Genomic DNA, 15476 nt, shown 5'->3' with positions numbered 1-15476 from the left:
CTGGCTCCTGGCTTTGATCAGCCCAACTCTGGCCATTACAGCCATCTGTGGAATGAACCAGTGGATGGAAGACCTCTCTCTCTCTCTCTCTGCCTCCCTCTCTCTGTCTATAACTCTGCCTCTCAAACAAATAAATAAAATCTTTTTTTAAAAAAAATGCCAGTTAACACCCAATGGACAGACCACTTGCAGGGGGAGCAATTCCGAGCAAAATTCTAAGAAAAGTTGTGGATGGTGACTCACTACCACCCGTTCAAACTCAAGTCTAGAGAGGGGGCACGAAACAAACAATAACCGCAAAAGAAAGTTCTCTGGAATCTTTCACTGAATCTTGAGATCCATGGGAATTTTCGTATCCTGCTCTTTGGTTCATTCATTCCGTAAAATCTATTGAACATCTGCTAAGTCCCAGGCTCTGTCCTAGGTGTTAGGGCTATAGCAGAGAAAAAGGCCGACAACTTCGATTCCATCTTTTTTAAAAAAAATATTATTTATTTGAGAGGCAGAGTTAACAGACAGAAAGAGAGGTCTTTCATCTGCTGTTTCACTCCCCAAATGGCCACAATGGCTGGAGCTGGGCCAATCCAAAGCCAGGAGCCTGGAGTTTCTTCTGGGTCTCCCTTGTGGGTACAGGTGCCCAAGAACTTGGGTCATCTTCTACTGCTTTCCCAGGCACATTAGCAGGGAGCTAGATTGGAAGTGGAGTAGCCAGGTCTTGAACCGGCACCCATTTGGGATGCCAACACTGCAGGCTGCCGTTTTACCTGCTACACTACAGCACCACTCCCCTCCCCCTCCCCACCTTTTAAAAGTGAATCATCTACAGATGTACATCATAGTATCTACTGAAGTTAGAAAAAAAATCAAAATTTTTTTTCCCAAATTCCACCTCACTCCCAAAAAAAATGATCATGGAGGATTGCCAAGTTTATCCTGGGGGATGTCTGGAGGAGAGCACGTGCCCTGCTTAAGGGGCAGAAGTCTGAGAAAACCTCCCAACATGTTCCATTGAATAGAGGCTTTCGAGGTGCCTCTGACCTGTGTTCCCGTGTTCAGATTAGAGTCAAAACCACGGCCAAAAACATCTTGCAAATACCCTCCATTGCGTTGAGCAAGTACACCTTCCCGCGAACACGTCGTCCTGCAGCAGCGGGGGTCGGACGTGGGCCTGTTTGCTGGCAGATCCCCTCTGCTGCCTTACATAACAAGGGATGGCCACCACCGGTGACACACTGCAGCCTGGGAACTCTCCGATTGTCCTGCGCGTCCGGCCCACAGTCAGCACTTGTGAGAGAGGAGGAATGGGAAAGGGCAAGTCTGGTGTGGACCCCTCTAACTGTCTGCATCGGGCAGCGCTAGGCAGGGCATTTGGCAACTTCTGGTGGGAATGAGTGCGTTCATTATCTTGACCACAGTGGTTGCATTGTGGGTCTCCCCACACTGGATTATGTCCTCCTGAAAGGTATACTGAAGTCCTAACCCCCATGTGCTTCTATGTGGAAATAAGTCAGACATAGTCAAGTAAAGAAAAGGTCATCCTAGGTCAGGGCGGAGCAATGACTGGTGTTCCAGTGTGGCGACAGATTTGGTGACACAGAGCAGATACCAATGAAGAGGCCAGGTGACGATGGAGGCAGAGGTCAGAGTGATGTAGTTGCAAGTCACGGAACAGCAAGGGCTGCCAGGAGCTACCAGAAACTAAGAGGAAAGGCAGGTTTCTTCACTAAAGCTTGTAGAGGGAGCACAGCCCTGCCAATGCTTTGATTTCAGATTTCTCGTCTCCAGAACTGTAACAGAGTAAACGTCTGTTGTCCTGAGATACCCAGTGAGTGCTGGTGTGTTGTAGCAGCCCTAGGAAGCTGAACAGTTGGTGTCACGGTGCATGTACCTGCAAATGGTGTCATAAGTGGTCTGTGCCTGCTAAACCACCATTGTTATAATTTGAATCTTACATTATACAGTATTTATTTTAAATTTGGCTTCTTTTACTCAATATACAGACTTTGAGATTCCACATAGTCCCATATGTCAAAAGTTCATTCCTTTGTATCACTAAATAGTATTCCATTGTATGGATATACCACATTTTGTCTATTCCTTTGCCTCCCATGTACATTTTTATACATGACCTTGTGTAAGGCATGTTTTCATTTCACTGGACTATATGCCTAAAGAATGGCTAGGTTGGGGATCGGCGCCGAGGCACAGTAATTAATCCTCTGCCTGTGGCGCCGGCATCCCATATGGGCGCTGGTTCTAGTACTGGCTGCCCCTCTTCCGATCCAGCTCTCTACTATGGCCTGGGAAAGCAGTGGAGGATGGCCCAAGTCCTTGGGCCCCTGTACCCGCATGGGAGACCCGGAGGAGGCACCTGTCTCCTGGCTTTGGATCGGTGCAGCTCTGGCCATTGCAGCCATCTAGAGAGTGAACCAACGGATGGAAGACCTCTCTCTGTGTGTCTCTCACTCTCTCACTGTATATAACTCTGCCACTATTTATTTAAATAAATAAATCGTAAAAAAAGAATGGCTAGGTTGTAGGGCAGGTGAGCAATTATCTTCTTAAGAAGTTGCCATACTCCTCTCCAGAGTTAGCTGTGCCATTTTGCATTTCACCAGCAGTGTGTGAAAGTTCCAATTTCTGCGTTATTGGCAGCGCTTAGTATTGTCAGTCTTCCTAATTGCAGCCAGTCTTGTGGGTGTGCCATGGTGCATCCTTGTGTTTTTAATTTATGCTTTCCAGATAATTAATGATAGTGGTCATATTGTCATGTGCTTATTGGCCATAGGTATAAAGTGTCTGAGCTATTATTATAAATGGATTTTTAACTTTTGGTTCTGGTAGTGGTTCTTGAAACATAGACACATCATGCAAATAGAGGGTCTTTTTGCTTCTGATATTGAGACCTTTTATTTCAGTTACTTGCTTTATTTCATTGTCAGGACCTCCAGTCATGCAGTGTTAAATGGAAGTGGGGAAAATAGGCATTCTTGCCATGTTCCAGATTTCAGGAGAGATATTTCAGGCTTTGGCCATTAAATAGGTGCTTGGCTGTGGGCTTTTCTTTGGAATCTTTAATCAGATTGAGGCAGGAACCTTTCATTCCCAGTTTGTTTGTAGGCTGTTGAACTTTGTCAAGTGAGTTTTCCAATCCCCTTAAAGTCATATCCTTTTCTCCTTCCTTCTATTAATACAGTGAATTACATGGATTGATTTTTCAAAATCTTAGGCAGTTTTACATTTTTGGAACAAACCCTAGTTCATCATGATGTATTATCCTTCTGTATATTGAATTTTATCCAGAATATGTTTTAATTTTTTCAACTGCATTTGCAACTATATTCATGAAGAATATTCACCTGTAATTTTCTGTGTATTATAGACTCGTAAGGTTTTGGTTTCAGACTTTGTTGGCCTTATAAAATAATTTAGGCAATGTTCCTAATTTATTTTCTTTTTTTTTTAACTTTTATTTAATGAATATAAATTTCCAGTGTACAGCTTATGGATTACAATGGCTTCCCCCTCCCATAACTTCCCTCCCACCCACAACCCTCCCCTCTCCTGCTCCCTCTCCCCTTCCATTCACATCAAGATTCATTTTCAATTCTCTTTATATACAGAAGATCAATTTAGTATAAAGATTTCAACAGTTTGCACCCATATAGAAACACAAAGTGAAACATACTGTTTGAGTACTAGTTATAGCATTAAATCAAAATGTACAGCACATTAAAGACAGAGATCCCACATGAGGAGCAAGTACACAGTGGCTCCTGTTGTTGACCCAACAAATTGACACTCTAGTTTATGGCGCCAGTAACCACCCTAGGCTGTCGTCATGAGTTGCCAAGGCTATGGAAGCCTTCCAAGTTTGCCGACTCTGATCATATTTAGACAAGGTCATAAAAGATAGAGTGAGGATAGTAACCAATGATCCTAAGAGTGGCATTTACCAGGTTTGAACAATTATACAGCATTAAGTGGGGAAGAGGACCATCAGTACACACAGGTTGGGAGTAGAGCCATTGGTGGTAGAGTAGAGGTTATGATTACAAAGGAATGAGGCCCAAGTGTGCTAGACAGGGTCTAGAAGAAAGGACAGAGTCATTATTAGAGGAGCTAAGAAAGGTGCTGTCTAAGCTACAATTAAGTTTTCTGATTGAGAGGCAAATAGAACCTGATAGAAGGGGCTTGATAATAATCTGTTGGGCTTTAGGCCTTGTAAGTTAAGAGGCCCAGACCTATCTATCTCTTCACATGGGGTATATCCTAAGGGAGGTGTGAACCTCCTAGGGGAAGGCACTCTGTTGACTTTCATTACTTGGCTGGCCTGGGAGGAGAGCTGGCAGGTAAAGGCAGGGGGCATCTCTAACAAGAAATTTACAGTTCTGCCTGCAATGTTGCTGACCCTACTTGACCATCCCCTCAGCTGCAGTGGTCACTTTGGAAGTTGGGCTGAGTGAAGGGCTTTTCAGCTTAGAGCCAATAAGATCTGTGGCTCTGACCTGGGCATCCTTCGACTCCAGGGCAGGTCCATTTCCAGTGATCCAACTCTTGGCAGAGCTGCCAGGGCTCTTCACAAGCTGACTTCTGCTGAAGCCCAGGCTTACCACTTTGAAAGCCACTGCAGTGGACTGGCCTGTTGGGTCTCCTTGAGGGCAGATCACTGTACAGATCAGCCATTAATGGGCCTGCCACCCATTGCTTCTGATGCCTAGCTTTCTTTTCCTCCTGGTTTGTGTTCAAGCAGACCAGAGGATGCAAGTCAAGGAAGTGCCCAAGTCCCATCTCTAATCTTCGGTGGCCTGAACTACAAGTCTATAGTCACAGGCTTGTTCTGTAGTAGTTTTTCTAAGGTAGACAATGCCCATGAGGAAAATTATATTCTCACTTTAAAACTTTCTTTCCCTTTGGTCTGAAAGGGAGGTTTTTTTCTACTTACTGTATACTTCACTGATGGCGAAGTGAATCTAGCTATGAGATTATTATTTAAGTTCTTATTTTGGCTATGCTATTCCAGAAAAATGTTAGCCATCTCTTTTCTAAGGTCTAAAGATTAAATTGTGCGTCCTACAGATTCCTTCATAATAGAATTAGTTTCCTACCTTGAAGAGAATAGAGAAATGAAAGAACAAGTTGGGCTTAGAATAGAGAAATGAGGGAGCAAGTCCTAGATCGCTTGCTGACAATAGCAATATTACATGAATACTTAGCAAACAGTTTCAACCATTAGATAACAACTTAAGAAAACATTTACCAGAAGGTCCAATGCCTTCTATAAATTTTAAGAATCATGTATTTGAAAACACCTCTTAAATATCTAACATGGTGTAGTTTGTTTAACCAGTAAACTGAAGCACAACCATATAAAATGTTTTTAGTTTCTTTCTACCAACAAGTTTAAACCATATGATACACAGATTCAGGTCACACAAATTAAAATGTATCTTTGATTGATTTTAGCAGCTTAAATTTATGGACAATCTTATCTATAAGCCATTTAAAATAAAACTCTTAATAAAATTTCCTATGTGGACATACAATATGTACACACATATAACATAGCATAATAGACCAATATAGCAATTTTAATAATAGCTTTTAAAATCTTTAACTCTTTTTGTAGACTGCCAATTGATTTGAATTGCTTTTTGTTTTTAGATTACTTTAACACATTGCTTTAACAGAGCATCAGAGTTTAATTCTATGTCAAAGAGAAATTGAGCTTCCTGTGATCTTTTGCTGTGAGGTTTCCTTCCTTTACCTTCTTTCATATTGGTGATCATGTTTCTGTGTTTCTGTGTGTAACACTTCTTTAAGCATCTTTTGCAGGGCAGGATGAGTGGCAACAAATTCTTTCAGTTTCTGTTTGCTATGAAAAGTCTTAATTTCACCTTCATTCACAAATGAGAGCTTTGCAGGATATAATATTCTGGGCTGGCAGTTTTTCTCTCTTAGTACCTGGGCTATATCTCGCCATTCCCTTCTAGCTTGTAGGGTTTCTGATGAGAAGTCTGCTGTGAGTCTAATTGGAGATCCTCTGAGAGTAATCTGACGTTTCTCTCTTGCACCTTTTAGAATCTTTTCTTTATGTTTCACTGTGGTGAGTTTGATTACAATGTGTCGTGGTGAGGATCTCTTTTGGTCATGTTTATTAGGGGTTCTATAAGCTTCCTGTACTAAGATGCCTCTGTCCTTCTCCAAACCTGGGAAATTTTCTGCTAGTATCTCACTGAAAATGCCTTCTAATCCTTTCTCCCTCTCCATGCCTTCAGGAACTCCTAGAACCCGAATGTTGGGTTTTTTAATAGTATCCTGTAGATTCCCGACAATATTTTTTAGATTTCTAATTTCTTCTTCTTTTCTTTGGTTTGCCTGTTTCCTTTCCTGTTCTCTGTCTTCTAAGTCTGATATTCTCTCTTCTGCTTTGCCCATTCTGTTTTTAAGGCTCTCTAATATGTTTGTCATTTGATCTATTGAGTTCTTCATTTCATTGTGGTTTTTTGTGACTATCACAGTTTCATGTTCTACTAGTTGTTTCATTTCATTTTGATTCCTCCTTAATATCTCATTTTCACGAGAGAGATTTTCTGTCTTGTCCATGAAGGATTTCTGTAGTTCAAGAATTTGTTTTTGAGAACTTCTTAATGTTCTTATCAATTTTTTGAGGTCTGCTTCTTGGATTTCTTCTATCTCATCATCTTCATAATCTTGAATTGGGGTGTCTTTTTCATTTGGGGGCGTCATAGTGTCTTCCTTGTTCTTGTTACCTCGGTTTTTGTGTTTGTTGTATGGCATGTTGGAGATATTTGGTTTCTTCACTGTGGTGTTTTTTCTTGTTACACTAAGGCTCTATATTAAGTGGACTGTCTGCTTTCGGTGGAGCCTTACAGGCTTGAGATAAGTGTGGACTGAGAGCTGTGTTTGGTTCCTCAGGGCTGAGGGTGTGTCAAAGATGACACTCCCAGGTTAGGCGTGGTAAATCTCTCTCTTTTTTTTTTTTTTTTTTTTTTTGATTCAAAAGGGAAGTAATTCCGCACAGCTGAACGTAATTGGAGGTAGTTAGCAGGTGAATGATATACCCACAGGAGCCAGAGATCGGAAGCTCTTTCCCAAGGACCACACAGGGAATCTGTGCTGCCCTCAGTGTGGGCTCCAATTCTCCTGCAGTCTCCCACTGGATTGCCAAGTTAGATGCTAATCTCCTGTTATTTCACCCCTCCCCCCAGAGTCAGGTTTTTCTGCTAGGCTCAGGGCCGGTGCAGACCTGAGGTCGCCCTGCTTATGACGTATGTCCAAAATGGCGCCTGCTCTGTCTTGCTCGCCTTTGAGAGGTGAGCGGAGAGAGAGAAACTTGTGTCCGTATCGGTCGCTTTTTTTTATTTTTTTCCTCTCTCTCTTCTAGTTAGCCTGGTGAACTTTTCCCCACGGAGTTTCAAGCCTCGTTCCCTCTAGTCTCCTCTTTCCGCTTGCCCGCTGGTGTCTCGGGCTATTGAGGTTCGGCTCACCTCGCGTTCCAGCGCTGGTGCGTTGAGTCTGCCGCTGGTGTCCCGAACTCGGGCTTCCACGCTCTCCACGCAGGTCCACTGTGAATCACTAGTTCCAGAAGAGTTTCTGCTGCTGTTTCTTCCCCTACTCTTCCATGACCCTGCAGTATCTCCACTTTTATTAACCTGTGTGTCTTGCTGAACTATCAATGTGCTCCCTTCCTATTCCGCCATCTTGCCGCTCTCCCCTTATTTTCTAAAAAGCTTGTTAAGGAGTTGCATTACTTCCTCCTTGAGTATTTGATAGAATTTACCAATGAAACAATCTGGGCGTGAAGTTTGTGTTGTAATAAAGTTGATGATAACATTCAATTTCTTTACTAGATAGAAGGCTTTTCAGATTTTTATGCTTTTCTTGTCAATTTTGGTAAGTGGTATTTTTCAAGAGATTTATTCATTTTATTTAAATTGGTAAAATTTGTCAGCATCAAGGTTTTTCATATATTACTTTATTATCTATTTAACATCCAGGGTCTGTAGTAATGACCCCTCATTTCTTTCTGATGTTCGTGAATTGTGTCAGTTACTTTTCTCTCTCGCACTCTGTCATTGTTTGTCTAGACAGTAGTTTGTTGGTTTTATTGATTTTTTTTCTAAGAACCAGCTTTTTGAGTTGGTTCATTTTCTCTATTATCTATCACTTTGCTCTCCCATCAGTATCTGTTCATAATAATTATATTCTTCTTTCTGTTTGATTGGTATGTATTTTGCCTTTCTTTCTCTAATTCCTTAAGGCAGAACCTTAGGTGACTAGTTTATATAAGCATCTAAGCTGTATACCACGTTTCAGTATGTTGAATCTTCATTTATCATTTTGTTCAAAATACTTTCTTGTCTCCCTTATTCTTTTTTGACCCTTGAACTATTTAGAAGTGTATTCTTTAATTCCCCAATACTTGAGGTTTTCCTAAATAGCATCTTTTGAAATGTGTATTTGTTTCTCTTTTTTAAAGATTTATTTATTTATTTGAAAGTCAGAGTTACAGAGAGAGAGCAGAGGCAGAGAGAGAAACAGAGAGAGGTCTTCCATCCTACTTCACCTGTGGTGGCACAAGGTCCACCCTGTGGATAGCATATTTTTATTGATTTATATTTCACTGTTGCTATGATCAGAGAATGTATTCATTATTATTTCATCCCAAATTGGCTGCAACGGCCGGAACTGTGCCGATCCAAAGCCAGGAGCCAGGAGCTTCTTCCAGGTCGCCCATGTGGGTGCAGGGACTTAAGCACTTGGGCCATCTTCTACTGCTTTCCCAGGCCACAGCAGAGAGCTGGATCAGAAATGGAGCAGCTGAGACTAGAACTGGCGCCCATATGGGATGCTGGCGCTTCAGGCCAGGATGTTAACCCACTGTGCCACAGCACCAGCACCTGTGTGTTTCTTTAGAAGGCAAAGTTGGGGGGGGGGGTGTAGAGAGAGAAGAGAGGAATCTTCCATCCTCTGGTTTCACTCCCCAAATGGTTACAATAGATGAGGCTGGTTCAGGCTGAAGCCAGGAGCCAGGAACCCCATCCAGGTCTCCCATGTACTTGGGTCCAAGTACTTGGGTCATCTTCTGCTCGTTTCCCAGGCACATTAGCAGGGAGCTGGATCAGAAGCAGGGTAACCAGGACTTGAACCAGCACTCTGATATGGGACGTGGGTGACGCAAGCAGCTGCTGAACCTGTGGTGCCACAAGGTCCACCCTGTGGATAGCATATTTTTATTGATTTCTATTTCACTTTTGCTGTGACCAGAGAATGTGTTCATTATTATTTCAGTCCTTTAAGATTTATTGAGGTTTGTTTTATATCTAGGTGTGTAGACCTTTTTTGTGAGCATATAAAGAATATGGATATATATATATATATGACTATATATATATCAGCAGTCATTCACATGTGATACAGTTACTATTGCACCATTCCACATAAAAATGTAGAAAAACGTTAAAAACCTTGTACCTTTATTAGTCTTGGTATACATCATCACATGTATTATATCTATTCACATTAAAAAATCAATAAGGCAGTTTTATAATTTTTTGTTTTAAATAACCATATATATTTTAATGAGAAAAAATAATTTTATGTGTATCCAGATACTTTCCAATTTGTTGGTCTGTATTCATTCACAAAAATCTAAGCAATCTATTCCTACAGCATTTCTTGTACAGAACACATTCTGAAGATACTTTGCCTTCATTGTGGAAGGGTGTTTTAACTGGGTGTAGAATTCTGGGCTGATAGTTTCGGGGGTTCCCCCCAACACAGGACTTTGAAGATGTTTCTCGACCATCTTCTGGCACCCATGCGTTTTGGTTTAAAAATCTGTCGTCATTCGAAACATTTGTTCCCCTGTCTGTCATGTGTCATTTAAACTGAGTCTTTCAGGATTTCTCCTTAGCTTTGGTTTTCAACAGTCTGATGCTGTGTGGGTTCTGTGTTTAGTATGTCTCTAGGCATGATCTGTTTTCTTGAATTCGTCTTGCTTGGGGTTCACTGAGTCGTACAGATGTACAACTCTCACTAAATTTTGGCAAGTTCTTAGCCACTGTTTCTCAGCCCTGTCCCTCTGGGGTCCTAATTATATGTGGTAGATTTTTCAGTGGCCCTGACGTTGTAAGATTCTGTCCATTCGTTTTCATCCCCCCCTCTCTCCTCCTGTTCTTCAAACGGGGCAATTTCTATTGATGTGACTTCAAGTTCACTAACTCTTTTCTGTTTTATTGTATCTGTTCTTTCAGTTGAGTATAAAATGACTACAACCCACCTTCTTTTTTGTTTTTATTTTATGATTTTTAAAAGATTTATTTATTTATTTGAAAGAGTTACACAGAGAGAGGAGAGGCAGAGAGAGAGAGAGTTCTTCCATCTGTTGGTTCACTCCCCGATTGGCTGCAATGGCCAGAGCTGCACCAATCCAAAGGCAGGAGCCAGGAGCCTCCTCCAGCTCTCTCACACTGATGCAGGGGCCCAAGGACTTGGGCCATCTTATACTGCTTCCCCAGGCCATAGCAGAGAGCTGGATCAGAAGTGGAGCAGCTGGGACTCAAACCAGTGTCCATATGGGATGCTGGCACTGCAGGCAGCAACTTTACCTGCTATGCCACAGCATTGGGCCCTCAACCTACTCTCTTTAAAAAGCCTCCAGAATATGGGGCATTCCCCCCATGCTGGTCGTAGCTCCAGACTTTAATGCCTTACCCAGCCTGTCTGCTTTGAAACCTCATCTGAATCGTCCAGGAGCTATTGTCACAGTGTGGTTATTACCAGTGGCAGCATTAGCCATGGGTGTTCCACTGCCAGCCCAGAGACAGAACTCACTTGTTGTTTTGACCTCACATGAAGGCCTCACCAAAACCTGCCTAGTCCCCTGTGAGTGGTCTGGCCTCCAGCCAGGTTAGACACCAGTTACCCTGGCTCTCAAGATAGTCTCTCCATTTTTGTTAGCTTTCATCTATCCAGTTTGATTGTAAGCTCCTAAGATTTTTTTTTCCTTTTATCAAGATATTGTTGGGGCCTTGCATAGTGCCTGACATAACAAGTGTGTCTCGCCTGAGTACATTTAATAAATGATGTTTGTGAAGTCACTGTCTGATTTGTTTATTCATTTTTTTCAAGATTTATTTATTTATTTGAAAGGCAGAATTACAGAGAGGCAGAAGCAGGCAGACAGAGAGAGAAGTCTTCCATCCGCAATGGCCGGAGCTATGCCAATCTGAAGCCAGGAACCAGGAATTTCCTCTGGGTCTCCCATGCAGGTGCAGGGGCCCAAAGATTTGGGCCATCTTCCACTGCTTTCCCAGGCCATAGCAGAGAGCTGGATCAGAAGTGGAGCAGCCTGGACTCTAACCGGCACACAAATGGGATGCCACCACTGCAGGTGGCAGCTTTACCTGCTATGCCACAGCGCCGGCCCCTGCTTATTCAATTTTTAGTTTACTGTTCAAACTCCTGTACCCTAGGTACATCCAAAATTATGTCTGCCTACATCAAATAAGTATAAATAAATTCTATTATAATATATTATGATGCTAACAATTTTTAAAACCCCCAAACAAGAAATAGCATATTTAATATGCTACTTAACAAAAAAAATAGGCTTACTTAGGACAAGAAAACTGGTAGGTAGAAGGACTTTTGTGGGGATTCTGAAGGGGATTTCTGAACAAGTGTAAGGGCTCAGCGGTTGATGGCACTATTTTGACATAATTTAAATTCAAATTAAATACCTTTCTGTGTTTTATGTGGGTGCAAAGATATTTTTATAAACATGATACAGGAGTAGGGAGAGGGGGAAAAAGGGTGTAGGGAGACAGAAAGATTCAATATTCAGAGTAGAGCTTCGGTGTGGGTGCTGGGTAGGCTGCTATCCAGCCGCCGGGACAGGAAGCAGGAAGACAGGAGCCCTGGCAGGTGTGGAGGTGGGTGAGGCTCTGGTCCCTTCTGGAGTGTCCTGCAGGGCAAGCCTGCTGTGTTAGAAAAGCTGGGAGTGGGGCGATGGGAGGGTGCAAGAAGACCCTAGAGTACTAAGTGCCAGACATAGGAAGAAGGCTGAGCTAGGGCACTTGAAATGTAGGAAATTGATAAGATGTGGAGGCTCTACAAATGTAACCCTTCTTACAGGGAAAATAAATTTGGTCTGGTTGGCATCCGTCTTTCCACTGGGTGTAAATTGAGTGATTTATAGAAGTGCCATTGGATGATCTGAACTTGTTCTTAATGCCAAATACAATCATTCAGTCAATCTCTCTTTCTCTCTCTCTCTCTCTCTCTCTCTCTCTCTCTCTCTCTCTCACACACACACACACACACACACACACACACACACAGATGTTTTGGTGCCCCAAATAAAAAAAACTCCCTGGAGAATCTTCAGCACTCTTGGGGAGGCAGAATGGAGAGTGCTGGAAAGTAATGATGTGGTTGTTTGCGTTATAGATGTTCTTCAGCTTCTGTGAGAAGAACGTGGATTACGAAACATTTAAAGCCCTCAACGATGCCTGTCTGGTCTATGATGGCCGACTGGTGATTGACACCAACTTCCACACCAACGACATAGCCATCAGAGCCGCTGGCTCCCTCACCAAATTCTCCAACAGATATTACTCCAACGAGTGGACTCACAGTAACTTCAGCTCCAAAGAAATTGGCTTTCAGCTGGCAGCGGCCATGCTCAATCTCTTCGATCCAACCCTTGAGCCCGTGACGGAACCACCTGCGGATCTGGACCGACTCATCCCCATGTACAAAGGGGCCAAGATCAAAGGTGTGTGTGCAGGCCGTCTTCCCCGCCTGGATGGAGCCAACCGCTGGGTCTGGGTCAGCCTCTGAGTTTCCCTGGGGGTGGTGAGGCAGTTCCCCCATCCCTCAAGGGATTGCCACAGAGAGGGAGGAGAGTCCAGCTCATTTCTAAAGCATTTGTGATGAACCTGGCCTTGGCATTGTGATTATCATGGATCTTTGCATTGTGAGCATTTTTATGGACCACATTTGTGGTCTCCAGTCTGAGGATAGGAAAGCAGACTACGGAGTGACCAGTGACCCCCACCCCCAACCGGGAGGTCTGAGAGTTTGCTCTGAGCCTTCCCTAAAGTTCCATTCCCACTGAACGTTCAGACATAAGGAGACCCTTCCAGGCAGCCCGGGCCTCAGCCTGCTCTCTGGTGGAGAAGCTCAACCACTTGACAGTTGTAAAACAGCCCACTTGTATGCCCTAAGCCTTGTGAGCCCCTCAGGAGAGGATTTCGTAAGTACAACCCGGGGCTCCTTCATATTTGGGGGTGACACCTTTGAAAATGGCATCTTTGATTATTTGGAGACCTTCTACCAGAGAAATGCACACAGTTATAAAATTGCATGCTCATTTTCAGGGTGTTCATGAACCAACACCCCATGCTACACATAGGCCCCTAGGATGTCTGTGGACCCTAATCCAGCAAACAGAATAGCAGACCAAAGAGACAAAAGCCCACGTTGCAGCCCTTGTCTCTGTCTAACTCAGAGAGATCCTGCTGTGCTTCTCCTGGATGAGACCCTTAGGAGAGAAGCCGACTCTGAGCCAGCAGGAGAACATGGCATATCAGAGACCAGACCAGATAGATCAGACTCCGACTCCAGCAAAAAAAACAAAACAAAACAAAAAAAAAACTAATAATTTGATCATGATAGCTTTCCAAAGCACTGAACAAAGAACGTTGTCCGTTTTCTCTTGTAAAGTTTAATTTTGTTAGTGTGTTGGCTACATGTTGGGAGAACGATGGTGAAGTAAGAGAGGTGGGGCTTAATTTTATTCCAGGCTCTTGCTTTTTACTTAAGAGAAGCATTCTAAGTACAGCACAGAAATGGTATACAAGGTGATAGCTTATGTAAAAGGTGAGAATGCACACACACACACACACACCCCTGAGCATTGTTGAGGAGTGGAGTGGGCCACAGGGAGAAAAGGGGCGGGGAGGGGAGGGAGAGGGCACCTTCAGTGCCTCCTGTTGTCCTGGTCTCTGATGAAAAGAAGACCCCCCTAGTTGCAGGCCTCTTTTATAAGGTCGGAAGGGGAGTGGCTACATGGCACCTCCCATCCCAGGTCCCAACTGAAGGGAGGTCCATCTGGGAACGAGGGCATTTGACAGGTAGGCGTATAGGATTACCTAGGGCAGGGGGCTTGTGGTTTCCAGCCTGTGGCCTTACTCTAGCTATCCCCTATCAACATTGGATGGGAACAGAATTGCAGCATTTTAAGGCTTCTGAAGGTCTTGATCTGATTTTAGCAGTGACTGGTTAGGGTGCCCGGAGCTAGGAGGAATCGCAGGACACACAGGATCAGCGTGGTGCTTGTCGGAGCATCAGGGGCTGTTGTATGGGGTATATTGTCATTTGCACATTGTTATGGCTAATGTGTAATGCCCAACCGTCCCAGGTGGCTCTTTGCTATTAGCAGTGCTCTAGTGGGGAATTCTGAGGAGCCCTGTAGGCGTGTCTGTAGGCGTGTCTGAGGAGCCCTGTAGGCATGTCTGTAGGCGTGTCTGTAGGTGTGTCTGAGGAGCCCTGTAGGCGTGTCTGTAGGTGTGTCTGTAGGCGTGTCTGAAGAGCCCTGTAGGCGTGTCTGTAGGCGTGTCTGAGGAGCCCTGAAGGCGTGTCTGTAGGCGTGTCTGAGGAGCCCTGTAGGCGTGTCTGTAGGTGTGTCTGTAGGCGTGTCTGAGGAGCCCTGTAGGTGTGTCTGTAGGTGTGTCTGAGGAGCCCTGTAGGCATGTCTGTAGGTGTGTCTGAAGAGCCCTGTAGGCGTGTCTGTAGGCGTGTCTGAGGAGCCCTGTAGGCGTGTCTGTAGGCGTGTCTGAGGAGCCCTGTAGGCGTGTCTGTAGGTGTGTCTGAAGAGCCCTGTAGGCGTGTCTGTAGGTGTGTCTGTAGGCGTGTCTGAGGAGCCCTGAAGGCGTGTCTGTAGGCGTGTCTGAGGAGCCCTGTAGGCATGTCTGTGTGTTCTGTGGTGACAGTAAGGTTCTGTCACCCACCTTAGTAACTTCAAACGTGGAAACTTGCCCTCTATTCTAGGAGGCATTCTTCCTGGCTCTTACCACTACCTGCACGTTGCCAAGCCTGGCATCCCAACTCCCCTGGAGGTCCATATGGCAAAGTCTGATTTCGTAAGTATTAGCCCTGAACTTCACTTTATGTTCAAATCTTACTCTTTGTTTATAGGAGGGTGAAATTCTTGGCTTGAAACCTTTACTATAATCAGTTGGTTCACACATCAGAAACCCACTGTGGTGGTCAGCCTCCAAGGAAGCCCACAATGACTGGTGCCCCCTTCGTCTTGTCTTATTAATTAATCAATTAATTCATTCATTTGAATGGCAGAGTGACAGAGAGAGAGAGAGATCTTCTATCTGCTAGTTCAGTCATCAAATGCCTTGCAACTGCCAGGTCTGAGCCAGACAGAAACCAGG

The 15476-nt window shown here is 43.9% G+C and overlaps 1 protein-coding gene across 1 annotated transcript in view; it reads left to right on the top strand.

Moving 5' to 3' along the window:
• The window catches only part of CFAP61 (cilia and flagella associated protein 61), a 254395-nt gene that overhangs the window by 182433 nt on the left and 56486 nt on the right, over window positions 1-15476 (top strand). The window contains exons 23-24 of the mRNA XM_062203798.1: window positions 12478-12805; window positions 15082-15173. Coding sequence (XP_062059782.1) covers window positions 12478-12805; window positions 15082-15173 — 420 coding nt within the window. The remainder of the gene's footprint in view (window positions 1-12477; window positions 12806-15081; window positions 15174-15476) is intronic.

This window comes from Lepus europaeus, chromosome 10 (genome assembly GCF_033115175.1).
Source record: "Lepus europaeus isolate LE1 chromosome 10, mLepTim1.pri, whole genome shotgun sequence".
Classification (NCBI taxonomy): Eukaryota; Metazoa; Chordata; class Mammalia; order Lagomorpha; family Leporidae; genus Lepus; species Lepus europaeus.
This window is presented reverse-complemented; position numbering and strand designations above follow the sequence as displayed.